The 17041-nt window shown below is 42.7% G+C and overlaps 1 protein-coding gene across 1 annotated transcript in view; it reads right to left on the reverse strand.

Moving 5' to 3' along the window:
• Positions 1-17041, reverse strand: part of CACNA1G (calcium voltage-gated channel subunit alpha1 G) — a 163390-nt gene that overhangs the window by 19001 nt on the left and 127348 nt on the right. Inside the window, exons 28-34 of the mRNA XM_067547476.1 lie at positions 13435-13586; positions 9774-9883; positions 8274-8407; positions 6164-6234; positions 5816-5894; positions 5576-5697; positions 4438-4782 (exon numbers count right to left, since the gene is read on the reverse strand). Of these exons, the coding sequence (XP_067403577.1) occupies positions 4438-4782; positions 5576-5697; positions 5816-5894; positions 6164-6234; positions 8274-8407; positions 9774-9883; positions 13435-13586 (1013 nt within the window). The remainder of the gene's footprint in view (positions 1-4437; positions 4783-5575; positions 5698-5815; positions 5895-6163; positions 6235-8273; positions 8408-9773; positions 9884-13434; positions 13587-17041) is intronic.

The raw sequence follows: 17041 nt of genomic DNA on the forward strand, positions 1-17041 counted from the left end.
CGCCCTAAGAAGGCAGCTGAGAACTCCCCCAGCATGGCAGGTGGACTCCTAGCTGGCATAGGACTGATATTATCATCTCTATGCCGGCCTCTATGGGCCCTCCTCCACAGCGTAAGAGTTTGTTGAGGAAAAAGGGGATGTGGCCAGTATGTGGTGGACGCTGGTGATTTCTGGCTGGCATAATGGATCTTTGAGGGCTATTATTAGTTGGGGTAGTTTAGAGGCACCCCGAAGCTGCTCTAAGTTATGTTGACAGCCATACAAGCTCTCAGCAGTCCCCAGAACTGAGGAAACAAAGGTAATAAAGCTAGCTTGCCCCCTCTCATTACAGGTTTTAAGGGAGACCTGTCTCTGTAGGTTAATAATCCCCAGCCTAATAAAAAGGATAAACAACAATTAGAGGGTAAAAAGTTACCCCAACATTGTGAAACCTATAAAGATCTAGTTCTCATTTTATCCAAGCTTGTTCTCCCTGCCTAACGAAAAGAAGAGTTGAATAATTTATAGGACTCAGTGAACTGGTAAATACGTTTACTACTAACTAATTTAATACGACATCTTCAGATATCTTAAGAAAAAAATTGCAGCACTATTGGATTTCGCTCAGTCAAAATGAAAATAGAAAAAAAAGAGGGTATTTGAATTAGCCTATGTCATGTGAAAAAGGGTTTGCTCCAAGGAGTAATGGATGGGAGAATGCGGGAATTTTATTTTAACTAGAATAATTTTTAAAAAATTAATTGACTGGTATTATTTTAACACTTTAAGACGTGCACATGCTTACGTCCACTCCTATTGAAGACATCATGTAAGTACCCGATTAACTTTAAGCACGTACTTAAGTCTCACTGATGTCTTTGGGATGTAAGTACTTGCTAAAGTATTGTCTTGCTTTCCCAAATTGGGTTCAGATTGGAGATCAGAACTCACTCTGCACAGACCCACTTGCAAGAGGCCTATTTAGAGAGACATAGGGGGCTGAATCCTCAGCTAGTGTAAATGGGCATCGCTGCAGAATGGAGAGATGCCCTTTCATACCACCCACGGATCTGGTCCATGAACTCCCATCCTACAATCTAATCTGTGCAGTTGCAAGGATCTGAATGCATGAATCCAATCTCAGGATCAGGGCCACGTTTGGTCATCATTCCAAGGACACTCATGTATAGAAAAATTTAGTTTTGGATTTAGTACACTGAAGAAGGGAGATTAAATGCTGAACACTTGCTCTAGCATGAATATATAATATCTTAAACAAAGATAAGTTAACTTGCCCTACCATAAAACAGCCTTGATGACTTAGGCTTCAAAATCCCTCCGGCTATTTTAGATTTAAAAAACACCGTTATCTTTTCAGTAAAGGTCTCAGTCAAATTGAATTGGACAGAGACTTTGCAGGAAATTAGGAATATTAACCTGTTTCTCAGAGTTGTAATATTCAGGAGCTGGAAGGGCATAATGACGGCACACAGAGCCTGACAGGTTGTCCATCAGCTTCAACTCTCCTTCCAGAGATTCCTGGATCAGCAGTGATATGGTATCAAACAAGTGTCTTTCCTGGGAGGGGTGCCGTATAGCATGCAGAAGGATAAGGCAAGACAAAAAGAAAGAAAGAAAAAGAAAGAAAGAAAGAAAGAAAATGAGGGATAGAGACAGAGGGAAAGAGAAAAAGGCCAGGGGAAAACAGAAGAAGAAAACCAGTAACAGAAATGATCAGGAAGGAAAAGGATGAGATAGAGGAGGAAAGAGAACAGTGCAGTAATATCACAGTCAGAAGCTTTCTCAGACATCACGAGAGACAGAACTGAAGCCAGATGTCCCAGGGAACTATGGGACGTCTCAGGCTTGGGCCCATCTAAAGACCTTACTTGCCCCCTGAATGACCATAACTAGTTATTCCGAGTTGCAGGAGTCTGGCAGGGCCATTGTAACAGAATCCAATTGCTTGCTGCTGTGAACTTCCAAAGGAAGCTATTGCTGTAAGACAACTATTGCTATAGAACACTGACAGCAACGTTTTCAGCCGTGGGGGCCTAGCTCCAGGTCCCTAAATCCAGACCAGGGCACCACAGAAATGAAAGTGGCCTGACTGCCAGAGGTGCCAAGCATTCTCCGATCTCACTGACTTCCACGGAGGTTGTGGATGCTCGGCCCAGCTAATTTAGGTGGGTTAGGTTAGGTAAATAGGGCTTGTAGGTACCTAACTTCAAGCTCCCACCTTTAAAAATGTCGGTCTTCATGCACAGAGCAGAAATATGACATTTGATAACATCTAATTTTCACCAGCAGTACAAGGGTCATTTAAAAGTTGTCCCTTTTGGGCAGGGAAGAGCCAATATGTACAATGAAATGAGGACCTTCGTTACAGTCGAATAGCACGCAGTACAAATATTCTAGGGAATATGCAAGCAGAGGAGCATGCTGACCACATGACCTTGCAGAGTGCATTCTGAGAACTGTATTCCTCCACCACCATGTATTCAAACACCAGATTTTTGGTGGAGATTTTGATAGGAAGGGAAAAAAATCATCACGGTCATTTCTGAATAAAACCGTCCTGAGATTTTCAAGGCATCTGTTTTGGTGGAAAGAGCAATGAACGGAGTCTGGAAAATATATAAGAAGATGGAATAAACCTCTTCCACGATACCCAAAGACAGAAAAGGCCAAATATAACTTCTAAAGCCTCTCAAACAGCTGATTGTATAATTTTGATTGTTTCGCCTCTCCACCTACTTGTTTGCTTAGTGAGATTACTGATCTGTGACTATACTGAAGATGATTGTTTGGCCATACTATCTGTAATCTCTCTCTCTATATATAAAATATTAGAGGATGCAGAATAAGATAAATTTAGGATAATACCAGAAACAACTGAACCAAACAGATTTAAAAGATAAATGAGAAAATCTTGCCCTCTGCTGCAGGGATGCTCTAATGTGAAGGAAAGGACGTGGTATATACCCCTGCTCACCACACAGCAGCAGGGCAGGATTGCAACTCACTGCTTGAGAGAAAATGTTAGGTGCAGAGACTAGCTACTGCATTGGCCAGCGTTGCCCAAACAGGGCACAATCAGTCCCAGATCTCCCCAAACACAAAAGCTGCAGCATGCAGTATGTGCTCAGTGGGTCTGTCTGTCTGTCTATGGGGTGGGGATAATGGGGTGAAGGCACAGTGTTTCTTTTTAAAGGAGCAGTAAGATGTAATTTTCCAGGGAGGTCCCACTCATTACCCTGAGCTACGTTTCCTTGTGCTGTCAGAACAGCTCTGGGATCCATCTCATACCTCAGTGATTTTTAATAGCGAGAGACATTTTCCAGAGGCTTAGGAACTGAATGTGAGCTTAAACAGAGTTTACTCTGTCTTCATTCCGAAAGATTACAAATGAGTTTTTCAGCCACAAGAATACTCATCAGTTCACCTAGTAAAAAGGGCAAATTGATGTCCTTTCACTCACTCGTGTGAAACTCAAGATCTATTTTATATGTAATAAGAGCTAAATGGTGGTGTAAAAGCTGGACACAATTACAGATCTTGCAACCATCTGGGGATCTGAATAGAAACTGGATCATTCTTCTGTTTGTCTAATTGTACTCCCCTGCCCCGCTAACTAAATGTGGAACAGTCTGGATCCCCTCACTAACCCAGTCCTCAGACAGATGTCATTCAGAAACTAATGGAACTCATTTATAGCTAACAAATATAAGCAGTACAGCACCATCAGCTATAGCACTGTGTCCCTCAGCCGGCACCATTAAAATCAATAGGAACTTTGCCATTGACTTCAATGGGGGAGGGATCAAGTCCTCAGTGGAGTGGCCTATTATTAAAGTCATCTTTTCCTTGGGAGCGCAAGTTCAGGGATGGGGGTACATTTTAAACTTAGTTTATATAAAATATAAATTTTATTTAGCTTTTAAAAGGAAAAAAAACCCCTCGTGCTGTAGTTATTCGCATGCATTAGAAAATTACACGTCTTAGGCCTGACTCTGGTCTCACACCAGTTTTACACTGGTATGACTCTATTCACTTCAATGGAGTTACTCCAGATTTATCCAAGTGTGAGTGAGAGGAGGATCAGGCTCTCTCTCTATTTTCCTTTACAAGCAGTGTAGGAGTGCAGACGCCCAGCCAAAATCCTGGATTAGAACATCCCCCAGATTTGGAGCCACATCTGAACTTTGGGCCCATCTCTAGAACAGACATAGAGCTCTTTGCACCTGAACAGCCTTGGCAATCTGGTGTGAAGACTGCGTCAGAATTTATGCTATCGTGTAGCGATCATCACAACATGCAGCAACTCTGTCGGCAGACAGTGAGGAATACAACTCCCCAATGCATTGTACACTCAGTCCTTCATTAGAATTCGTGCATATCCTCCCTCAGCAAATATGCAGGCCAACATGCTCTTCAGCCTCCACCTGAGATTCTCACCATAGGGTAAACTAATGAGAGCTGAGAATCCACCTTGAATTGCATGGGATTGGTATATCCTTTGGGGCTCTCAGGCCTTTCTCCACCATTACCGCCTGTCCATGCAAAGAGGTCCGAGGTTGGGTTTTGGCCTGGGGTGATGGTCTTCATTTCCAGCTCCAGCTCCGCTTCCAGCTCCGCTTCCTCTTTGGCTTCCTTATTGCTCTCTTCCAGGTGCTTCATGAGCACTGCAATCACCACGTTCACCAGGACGAACTGGGCCGTCAGCACAAAGGAGACAAAGTACATGGGCGAGATGACTGTGTTGTAACAGGTGGACTCCTGGTCGCAGTCACGCAGCGTGTCCTGGTGATAGGGGGAAAATGATGATGAAGCTGAGGAAGTGCCAGTTAACCACAGCGGGCCTGGCCCTGCCATTGATTACTCAGAGTTCCGGCCTCGGGCCCCAATGGATTAACTGTCTATTGTGCACACACAGATAATCAGGTTAGTTTCATGGAAGATTTCAGATTTGTCTAGAATGGCAAATCCACAGGGCTTAGGTGTGCCAGGCCACACTGGAGGGGAATACTGCCCTGCACACAGGCTCAAAGAAAACACTAATTATTCTCAGCGCATTCCAAGAGGCAACGCCTATCTGCTCCTTTATACTCCCAGAGGACTGGCTTATCCTAGATTCTCCATTCTGAAGGCCATTTTGCTAGGTTAAAGTGCAACTATCTTAGCAGATCTGAACGACATCAATTGCACAGTTATTTGATTTGTTCAGTGTATAATAATGAGCCCATTGGAGACTCTTTTCCCCTGTACAAAAAACTATCCAAACACAAACACGCTATCCAATTGAACTAATATTACTCAATAGAAAACTCCCTGGATAGCCCTCCTTGTCCTCAAGCCACTGTCTCAGGAAAAGCCTGGGAACTTACAATGCATATGAAGACCAGCAATCCCAGGCACTGTCAGGCAGGAGGAAAAAGAATTGATTTGACAAAATACCCAGGTTCCAAATCAACAATTCCAGGGACCGTCACGGTTTGAGTGCCCCAGCTGATCCCTGTTATTAGTTTGGAACAGAGAACGACAACCTGTAAGATTAGAAATTATTATCTAGATTCATTCTCCAGGGATCTCTTACCTTCATTATCCCATTCCAATTGTCTCCTGTTGAGACCCGGAAGAGAGTTAAAAAGGCCATCCCAAAGTTTCTAAAAGTGGCGTGCCGCCCTAGCCCTTCGCAGTGGTGAGTGTCATCGCATTCTGTGTGATCAACCAGAAGAATCTCATTTAGACATGAGCTCTCTCACATTTCGCCTTTATACAACTATTTCCTTCTGCTTCCTGCAACACTATGTCCGTCACAAAGTGGAGAACTTACCAAGGTCGCCAAATAGCTCCACTCCAAGAGCTGCAAATATGAAAAACAACAACATGAAGAGAAGACCCAGATTCCCCACCTGGAAAGAGAAAAAAAGAAACGGAGGAAAAAACAACATTAATTGGTTTTTTTCCAGGTCTGCTTCTTGCTGTATTTTTTAATGCAAAACTTAAACCGCCCAAGGGGAAATATGACCTGGATAGCATCAGAAACTGAGCTTCTAAAGGGAAATGTGATTTTCTAATGACAGTAAAGACAAAAATAAGGAGGAAGTTCCACAAGCAGCCTTCTGCAATAAGGATTTAGCTCTGGACCTGATGAGCGTTTTCTGCTAAGGCAGTGGCTTACCTGTGGCAGTGCTTGCATGACTGTGTCTAGCAGGGCTCTCATCCCTACGGCCATCTTCAGCAACTTTAACACTGCAGAAAATGATATGTTCATAATATTACTGCTTCATCATTAATGTCGGGACACAGCTTTTATGGACAGGAAGAACCCTCAAGCATGAAATCAGGTCAAGTGCTCTCCATTAGCAATTAAAGTTCAAGGCTTTGTCATAGAGCTCGGGGTTGTCTAGATGCAGTTAGAATCCTGTGAACAACAGCATCGTGTGTCTTGAGCTTCAGGAAAGAATCACCATTCTCTCTCTCTCTGAATTGGGCGATGTTGACACAATGTTCGGAATGTAAGAATGACCTTTTCTTCTGACTGTTTCTTCAGCTGAGTGAAGTAAACAGGTTTAGAAAGGTCAAGATGCTACCAGATGTACATTCCTTTCTGCTAACAGCTAAACATTTATGAAGCCAAATTCATCCCTTTGACTTTAGTGGGGCTTATACCAGGGATGAAATTTGGCCTGTTAAGGGTTTTTTCCTACTTGGGTCTTGAATCCAGTCCTAAATAAACAACCCGTGGGAATATCCTTCCCTGAGTTGAACAGTTCCAGAGGGGTAGCCGTGTTAGTCTGTATACAGCAAAAACAACAAGAGTCCTGTCGCACCTTAAAGACTAACAAATTTCTGCGGGCATAAGCTTTCGTGGGGTGCAACCCACTTCGTCAGATGCATGGAATGGAAATCACAGATAGGAGGTATATATATACATCAAAGGGTAAGGAACATAACAATGGGGAGGGCAAGTGCTAACAAAGTCAATTCAATTAGAGTAGATGAGGCCTATTCACAACCGTTGATTAGAAGGTGAAGAAGTAATTGTCACTGTTCACACATTCTCACCTTCTAATCAACTGTTGTGATAGGCCTCATCTACCCTAACTGAATTGACTTTGTTAGCACTTGCCCTCCCCATTGTTATGTTTCTTACCCTGGGATGTATATATATACACACACACACACACACACACACCTCCTACCTGTGATTTCCATTCCATGCGTTTGACGAAGTGGGCTGCAGCCCACGAAAACTTATGCCCGCAGAAATTTGTTAGTCTTTAAGGTACTACAGGACTCTCGTTGTTCTTCCCTGAGTTAACACCCTTTTTAATCTCTTTTTAATTCCTCTTGGTTGGGATTAACTACCTTCCCAGTTCCACGTCTGCCTGCCTTCATGTTCGATTTGCTTAGGCATTGTTTTGCATCTTCTTTTCTGTGAAATAAGGTCTCCAAGTGGAAACTGCATATGCTTTTCCTTCTGAAATGTACTGATGTACAGGAAATTTCCCTTTCTTCTGAGACTTCCTTCCTAGCTTCAACTACATGTCATCTATTTTTCATTCTTTCTTTGCTCCAATTAGAATAACAACAACTTTTCGCAACAATAATGCCCTCCATGAAGCTCTCAAAGCAATTTACAAATGCTTAGGGCCTGATTTCCAAAGGTGCTGAGCACGTGCCGCTTACACCGACATCAGTGGGAGCTCTACGTGTTCAGCTCTTCAGAAAATTGGACCCTACATAATTAAGTCTCACAAATGTGGTTGGGATTATCATCATCTCCTCTAGGGTACCTCTGGATACAAAGCAAAGTAGACACGTTCTCTCGCACAATAGCAAGAGGTAACATAGCTAGGGAAATTAAATTTATTAACCATCTTGGTTTTTTAAAAAAATCAATTGCAAATCCTCTAGTGTATGGCTGTGTTGTGCCCAGAAACCCCTATGTAGTTTCCAGATATTTGAGACATACTTGATTTCACTCACACGCCACATTTTGCTTTTCCAGGCCCACCCATCAGAATTAAATTCACAGTGGATTCGCTTTTCTAAGATCTAGATCTGCAAGTGCTCTTAAGAAATACGTGGCCAATTGGCTCAGCTCGTTGGCTCCACTGGGATATTTCCCCCTCTTTTGTTCTCTCACTTGCTTACAGTTTGTTGATGCCAGAACAAAGTGCACTAAGATGGGTATGTGGCACGCAGTTGTTTCCCAATCACATCATGGACAGAACAGCTCGCTGCACCTCAAACAAAAATGGATTTTCACATTTCCTTTGGCTTACCTCGAGCAATTCTTAGAACCCTCATTATCCGGATAATGGTGGGATTAATGGGCAACGATGCATTCACCTCAATCTCTTCCAAAGTGATTCCCATGATAGACAGCAGCACTATTGCCAGGTCTAATTGGTTCCATCTGAAGACAACACAAAATCACGTCTACTCAGGTATTTGTCTTGAACAAATTCCAGTCATTTCAGTGGTTCTACCGCTCACAGAAATGGCTTTTGAAACTTTTTGGAGGGGATTATAAAAAACAGTTGTTTTTAGATTATTGAATCAGCCAACTTCAAACAAAATGTAAAACCACGACTGGGTTTATGCCCAGGATAATCCAGATACCAGGCCAAATCCTGCAACCTTTATTCAGCCTTTTTCCAGGCAAAACTCTCACTGAACTCAACAGGAGTTTTGTCCAAGTAAGAACTGCAGGATTTGATCCAATGTCCAGTCACTATAACACAGTCACATTGGGCAGAAGGTAACATACCGAGATTATACCATGATGAAAGGCACTCTAAAAAGATTTAAGTTAGATAGATAGAAAGGATGATTACAACGGTGATGTCAGACTAGTTAGAAGTTGGGGAGGACTGATTTTCTCTAGGGAAGAAGTCTGGCATGACTCCAATGCTCTTGACATTCGACTTGAGGAAGATGAAAAATGTGAGGTCAAGGATTTGAGGGGGGCCAATATTAAATGTGTATCTTCACTCAATTACAGCTCATTTTCCGCTAACAGAGACCAATATCTGCAGTTCCTCCTGGTCTATTGATCTCACCAGGACAACTCCATCCAGTCCACAGTGGGAAGAAAGATCAGACGTGTCTGCTGTCTGGTAAGGCGAGAGTTCATTCCACGGTATAACAAGAACTCAGGATTAGATTTAGACCCTATGCAGCTCCCAAGAAGCCTCTAGGCCAAATTCACTAGAGACGTAAGTTGCACGTCAGGTGTAAGTATGTTAGCAAGAAGGTGTAACTGTGCATAAAGCAGTAGCTTGCCCTGATTTGCTGTTCAGTGGCTGTGCAGTAAAGAGTCCCCTTCCTGCTTTCTCTTTCCTGTTAGTTGCTTTTCTGCCCACAGAACTGGAGAAAGGACTTAATTCTCCTCCAGCACAAATCAAGAGAAGCACCACTTAAGTCATTGTTCTTACACTGGTATCAAAAGAGTGTGAGAAGAGAATCAGCCCCTCACTGTGTAAGTTGCACTCACTTTCCACATTCACTGAATGCCAAATTAGTGCCAATTACACGCCTTTAAAAACTTACACTTTCCTCCCACTTGCCCATGTACACTTGGGGCCTGATTCTCCTCTCACACCAACATAAATCAGAGTGACATTACTGAAGTTGCACTGGTGTTAAACTGATGTCGGTGAGGCAAGCCTCAGGTTCCCAATATACAGCTTTCACCACTCCTTGCATCACCACTGAATTTGGCCCATTATCTACTGAGACTCTGCTGCTGTCGCAGACATGCAGGATTTAATCTTTGTTACCTGTCTTGAAAGAACCGGCGAAATCCAAAGGCAATCAGCTTGAAAACGGATTCCAAGACAAAGATGACAGTGAAGATGTAATTGCAAATCTTCAGGGCTTCATCAAGAACCTAGAACATGGATACAAAGCGAAGGTTAATTGCTTACTTGGCTGGATGGTTTTGCTGACAGCAAACCTGACCTCTTCCTGTTTTCATAGAAATTACACATTTAATAAGAAACAAATGATGACTGACCAAGGAGTGGGGGCAGGACTATGGCCCCACTTCCTCCCTGCTCACTTCAGTCCCAGGAGGAACCAGTAAGGAGAAGTCCCTGCATTTAGGGGAGCGCAGAGACTGTAACTGTGCACAGCCCCTGCACAATTCATCCCTGTGCAGAAAGCCTGCACAAAGCCTATGTGCTACTCACGTACCACTTGAGATGGCTCAAAGCTGGCAGCAATGCAGCCCATAGTCTGCAAAACATTTAAGGACCATTTAGATGAGAGCGATTCACCAAGGAACTGCCGCATCCGTGGGCTTCAGTGGTGCAGAGGCCTTGTGTGCTAGCGCTCTGCACGTTCAAGGCAAGGGGAAGGCACTTTGCACCATACCTGGCCACGTGCACCAATGTCTGAGCCACAGTTTGGCCCGAGGTTTGTACAAACCCTGGAAATTCAGCATAAGGCTAGTTCCTCACTTTGAGCTCATAGCAAAGGCATGAGACATGGATAAAGCACCAGACAATACTGAATTCCCTAGTTCTTTCCCCTCTGCTTGCATCACCTTGCTGTTAATTAGAAGTGCCCTTCAGGCAGTGATAACTACTACACAGTCGATCGCTAACTAACGGTAGAAGGGTTATTATTCCACAGGTCATATTGGTGAAGGAAGGCAGGGGTAATAGCATTGTGGATTTCCTTTGTAAGTAATGTGCATCATATTTCTCATTGCTGAACGGTGTGACAGTAATAGCTAGTTAGGGCCATTGGGAGGTAATGTGGGAGAGGATAATATTACATAGATCCCTGGCTAGGGGCGTGAAAGATTATTGTGCCGTTAAAGTTCAATGATAAAGCTGCAGGTGAGGTAAGGGCATCCCGGGGTTTATTGATAAGGGAGACAAGAGGTGATGATAGAATTGGGTTCATTTCCAAGGGGTATGTAAGTAAGGCCATATGGGTCGTTCCAGTTCCTTGATTATTCAGTCCCTTTTAAAGGATCCCCAGACGTTTTGCAAACTAATGCCATGATTGTGAGGAGTCCCTGGGAAGGAAAGGGGTGACGGGAAAAGAGCAAGGACCTTTGTCCCACCTCGTGCACCTGTATTGGGGCTGAGCACTGCCACAGTTCTAGCCTCCTATGGGTCTAGGGTGCTGTGGCTCCCATGAGTCCTCAGTCTAACTGGTGAACAAGGATGGCCCAAGTCCAGCACCACTGCTGGTCCCATGCTCTCCTGTGAAGCAGAGCTAGCTTCTTGGTGGCAGGGTGTGCACGTGCTTCAAAGGCAGCAGCTGTGCTCCCCAGGGTCCAGGAGGCACTGCACCTACCAAGAGCTTCTAATACATCTCAATACTAACCCGCAACTGCAGGCTGTGGCTTCCCGGCACAAATTACCCCATATATTGATCAAAAGAAATCACTTTACCAGTCACTGAAATGCAGCCAGGTCTGGGAAAGAAAGCTGCAGCTATGAAACAGCTCACTGCAACGCTGCAGAAGAGTTTACCTCTGCCCAGCCCAAACTGCACTGGTAGAATGTGATTAGCCAAAGCAGAATTTGATCAATTTGTTTGTTTAAACGGCTTATGTCTCTTCCTATACTGCAGCGCTGCTTGTAAAGTGGCCATGACTCAGCAGTGACATGAACAGGATTTTAACTGGTGTCCTAATGACAAAAGTCCTTTCCCATCCATATCCCATAACTAATCCTTTTCACCATCCTGGTGAATTATTATTTTGGATATAAAGCTCTTAAGAGCATGTATCCGTTTAAACATCTCCAGAATAATAATCAGATTCCAGGTTGGATTTAGTCACCTGGGCCCTGATTCAGCAAAGTACATAAGCACATGCATGACTTTAATCAGGCAAATAATCCCATTCACCTCAGTGTGACGATTCTCATTCTTAAATTATGATGTACATGTAGGACATCAGGGTCTTAGATAAAGAATTTTACTTTCCTTAAGGGAAAAATATGACTAATGTTTTTATAATACAAAGTAAAAATGTCGCTGTGAAAAGACTCTAATAAGCACATGCCCTAGACATTTCTAATACAAGCTCTTTAGCTAATGACTGATTTAATCAGAAAGTGACTGAATTACGTAATGTGCTTTCCAGTGAATTTAAAGGTGACCTGCAAAGGAAAAAGAAATTACGCTTCTGCCCTTTTACTTTTTGGCTACTTTATGACGGGCTGGGGGGTATTTTTTTCCTTTACTTGTTATTTACTTTAGACATTCCAGTCCTATCTAGCCTCAAAGAATATTTCACCCTTCTTGTGATTTGCATTTATTCATTTTGAAAGGAGCTAATAAAAAATAAGTGTAATTTATACAGCAGCAGCAGCCATTTCCATCTCATTCTTCGGCATGAGACGCTTGGCTTCTCAGTAAAGGTTGTTCTTATTATTATCGGAATAGGCCCACGACACAGGAGCCTGACATGCTTAATAGATGAAGAGTCTGATTTTCAGAAATACAAGGTAGCCACAGCTCCAACTGAAGGCAATGGTAGTCAGTGCCTTTGAAAATCACGCTCTGCATGCCTCTGCTTGCGGAATGTATTGGGTGGTCCCACTGGCCATCTCCCCACTAGGAAAGAAGGTGCATTTTTAAGAAAGTTAGCTAACGTGGTAAAACCCTAGTGTAGGCCAGGTGGTAGTAGTTTTAACATGTGTGTGTTCAAATACACTTCTTTTCTAATGTAGACGGGACCAGTGGGAGATTTGGATGAGTCAAGATTTCAGGAGTTGACCTAGAAAGATTACAGTCATCTGACTAAATGTTACCATAGAAACACTTAGTCAAATAGAAGATTTCAAGAAAAGAAAAAATCACTCGCAGCCGGCTAGAGGAATCTTCATCCCAACTGTTTCCACAAGGATAGGGTACTTGTTACACTCTCTCCGAGTGTGTATAAAGGGTAGGTAAGAGATGGGGAAGCTGAGGTACAGAGAGAAGTTGCCTGAGCAGCTCAGGTAACAATAGCAGGGAAGCATGGACTAGTGTCGCCCTCTTCCCCCTTCTGGGATCCTGGGCACATACTCAAGCAGCTGATGCTTGCTGCTTGTGCTGCCCTAGCTATAGTGTTGTTGTTACCTGAGCTACCTTTGCTCTAGCTAGGGCATGTCTACCTGTGTCGCAGTCACACTTCCTGATTGTTGGATGGACAGACCATGAGTGACTAGTCAATGGGTAAAGCAGCAAAACTGGGAACAAAGTCCAGAACTTCCCAGTCCCACTCCTCTGCTCTAACCGCACTGCCTCACTGGCTAAGACAGCGGGATCTGCACCAGCCAAACGTGATCACACAAAACCATCGCCCAGCAGATGACGTTCTGCAAAACTAAACCAGCCCTGGTTCTGCCCATCTGTAGCATTTAGTGAAAGCCGAGACCGCGTTTTTTCACCATTCCATCATGACCTTCCGCCAGCTCCCTTGTTTTCCGGTACCTTCGGCTGCTGGTAGTGCTCCATGGCCATGGTGATCACATTGAGGCCGATCACTCCCGTGATGAACAAATCCAGGTAGTGGCTCGTGCACATCTGATGGATCAGGAGCCGGAAGCGAGAGTAATCGGAATAGTAGGGTTTACACTGTGCTTCTGAAATGTGGGGTGGGAAGAGTGGAGAGGCAGATCAGCTCATTACTCTGTGTCTCTTAAACATGAGTTCACTTTTCCTTTCCAAATTCCAAAGGTGATGCTTTCCATACTGATTACAATAAGGCTTTGGTTTTTGCTGGGTGGTATGTTACCAGCCTTAATATGTAGCAAGGCTACTAACAACATGGATCCATTTAAACATCGTTAATGTAACATGCACAATACTCAGCCTTTCAGTACTAGGGATGAGGTGAGTACAGCTGGGACTACTGGGGGGTCCAGGAACTGGTTCATTGTAAAGAAATTAAAAAGCCCTAGTGTTTTTTTTTTTTTTTTTTTTTTTACCTAATGGGGAAACAAAACCAATAAATGGACAAAACCAGTATCTGAAGAGCCAGTTCAACAATCAGATACTGCACAAGATTTGTATTGACAGTGGCTTCAGAAACACAGGCCCTTCATTTATTGCTCTTATTCGAAGAGGCTGCAATGAACTCGTATCCTATCTTTTGCAGTAAACTACAGGTTAGACAAAATTGGACTCCTCAGCTGTCAGAGCTCTGAAAACCATTTAATAAATACTGTGGAAAACAGACTCATCTGCCTTAATGTCTAGAAAAGAACAATGCTCCATTTATACACAATTACCAAATTGTAGATTTTACTCTTAGACTGACTTCTACATTCAGTTGCACTGGGGATGATACATGGCTCTTCAGATCCTGGATGTTTCAAGAGATAAACTAATACACTCACCTAATCTCTAATGAGGAAATGCCAAGGCTGAGTACATAATTCAGCACAATTTTCATGGGGGCATTATAATGCATACTGAAGTGGAAAGGCCTGTCTTGAATATGTCAGTGTTCTCATAATTATATGATCAAATGGTTATGAAAACGATTGAGCCGACAGAATTACATGACTCGATATTTAGCATTGCTGAACAAATGTAGGGTTTGATACATTACTCCAAATAGAAATTTGGGTACAATGAAGCCATGAAGTATAGGTATCAGTTACCTAGAGGGAAAATTAATTTTAGGAGGCTAAATTTTGCTGGGGATATAATTTGGTTTGCAGATAGCCAATGATTCTGCAACCAAAGCCATAGATTTAACATATTGTATGTTCCTGGCTTCATGACACAGGATCCCAAAAATCACAGAATTTTTGTTTTTTCACAGAGACAGACTTTTCCCCTAAAGCATAAGAACTAGAGACAAACCATTTAACAGCTTATGTGGTAAGGATTTGGAACTCCCAAAATTCTGCTCCAGTGTCATAAAATAAAAGGCAGCATTAATATTCACTTTTGGATGTGCAATAGGCTGAAGGTGATCTGTACTGGAGTGCAAAAGCATAATAGTGATGAAAAGGTCTATAAAATGAATTTTAATGCGGAATCTATTGAGCACTTAATAGAAGCCAAACTGGTGGCTTGCTGACTCACACGACTTTTTGTCAGGGATCTCAAAATCTGCATAAATCTCCATAAAGCCAAGATATCTTGATCACATTATGCTAAATTATGAATAAGAAATAAACTAAAATGGTTGAATACAATTAAGTTAGGAATAGGGCCTAGTTATGAACCAGGTTTCAAAAAGAAACACCATCATAATTTGATCACTGATTTATTTTACCTTTCTGCATAATTCACATTCCAAAAGGAACATGTCAACACTTCTGCCTCTTTTTGCAGTGGATTTACTTATGAATAATTATACTGGAATTCAAATGTTTTAGCTTTGATTGGCAGGTAATTCCAAATCCCACAGAAAAGTACTGAAGCTCTTAGACTATAGCAAGGGCTTACAGAGAGGCTGTAAAATGTTACCTGTGCAGAGATCCTGCACCTGGACTGGTAACAGCGTGGCCTTATTGACAGGGTGCCAACGATATATATATTGCCAAATCTTCCCCAAAATATTAGCTTCTTTTTACCTTTCAGGGAACATGTCCCTGGACTTTTCAAAGTCAAAATGCTTTTCCTGATTGAATTTGAAAGTCAGTTTCACAGCTACTATGCAACACTACTAATTTACAGATGGTAAATATTTTATCCTCTGCCAGTAACTTTATTAATAGCGGTTTTCTCCACCCTGTTTATAAATCATACCACCACTCATTTTCCCTTTCTCAACATGCTGGTCATGCATATTAACGGAACACAGATATTACCTTGAAATGAACCACAAACAAAAATACCATGCTGCCTGCGGGCTACAAATTAATAGCTACTGTATTTAGGTAGGCAGGGAACTTTTTGAACAGAGCAGTTGCTTTTCTTGCTGATGATATAAAGAAGCCATATTTAAGATCGCTTAGATAGATTGACACTCTCCAGGTGTAAATTCCATGCCCCCCTATCAAACAGCATTATTCATATTTATTGCAGGGGAAAAAAACCTAAACAATACCAACATCTTGGGAAATACAGACATCTGTTAAGCTCCAGGTTGTGAACCTCACAACTAACACAACACCACATTGTTATACTGTTACAATACACTGTGTCAAGAACAACAAGAGCTCCAGATTAGTCTTGGTTATTATTGGAAAGGTTAGATCACTTCCCGACACACAGAGAGTTAAAGAAAAAGAAAAGAAATGGCAGAATCAGAATGCAAGAGGATGCGAGTACAGCAAAAGCCCACGACAAAGTATCCGGCAGATAAACAGGTTCTAAATCAAGCTGCTTCGCTGTGGCTGAGTGACATGTAGGAAAGGAGAGGCAATGAACTGAAATATTTAGATACAAATAACAATGAAGGCTGGGCAATTTACTCAATAACTTAGGCGGGAAAGAAATTCTACAACTCATTGAGAGCCAGCATCTGAGATTCCCATTTTCTTACTAATCCTGGGAAATGAGGCTCTAGACTGATGGTCAGCTGAGTCCATTGCCAGAGCTGCCCAACCCTGTGGGCATTTGGTTTTAGTTTATCATTTCTATTGGCCCCCACTCCAAGCAGTTGCATGAATAAGGGTTCTCTGGTGCTCTCTGCGCCGTGCAGGGGAGTTGTTATTACAAATGATTGCCTTAACAAGTGCCAGGAAGTGGAACTGACGAGCCCAATGGGTGCAGGCTGTCCCGGAATTTTGGATATTTACTAAACCGTTCTTGTTACAAGTAGCTATTAAAGAGTGGCTTCCCTCTGGAAAGTGATTCATAAACATGGAACCTTATAATGCCATTTCTTCATGTTTATCAGTGACTCATTTGCTCCGGGTACAAATAAAAATGATTTTCCTAACAGCCAGTATCATAACTGAGAGTCAAGCTCCATTGTTTCTGGCTTGCATATCACCAACAATGCAGATTGTGTGGTTGGAATTCAGCAAACAATTCGCTTGAGGATACCGGAGCCAGAAGAGAATCCAGCTCCCTTTCCACTAGCTGTGTTCTCTCTGCAGGACTTGTGGGAATAACAGGCAGCAAGAGACCAGGT

The sequence above is a fragment of the Emydura macquarii genome, unplaced genomic scaffold (genome assembly GCF_026122565.2).
Source record: "Emydura macquarii macquarii isolate MOO-44397 ecotype Brisbane River unplaced genomic scaffold, CSIRO-AGI_Emac_v2 contig_1230, whole genome shotgun sequence".
Lineage (NCBI taxonomy): Eukaryota > Metazoa > Chordata > Testudines > Chelidae > Emydura > Emydura macquarii.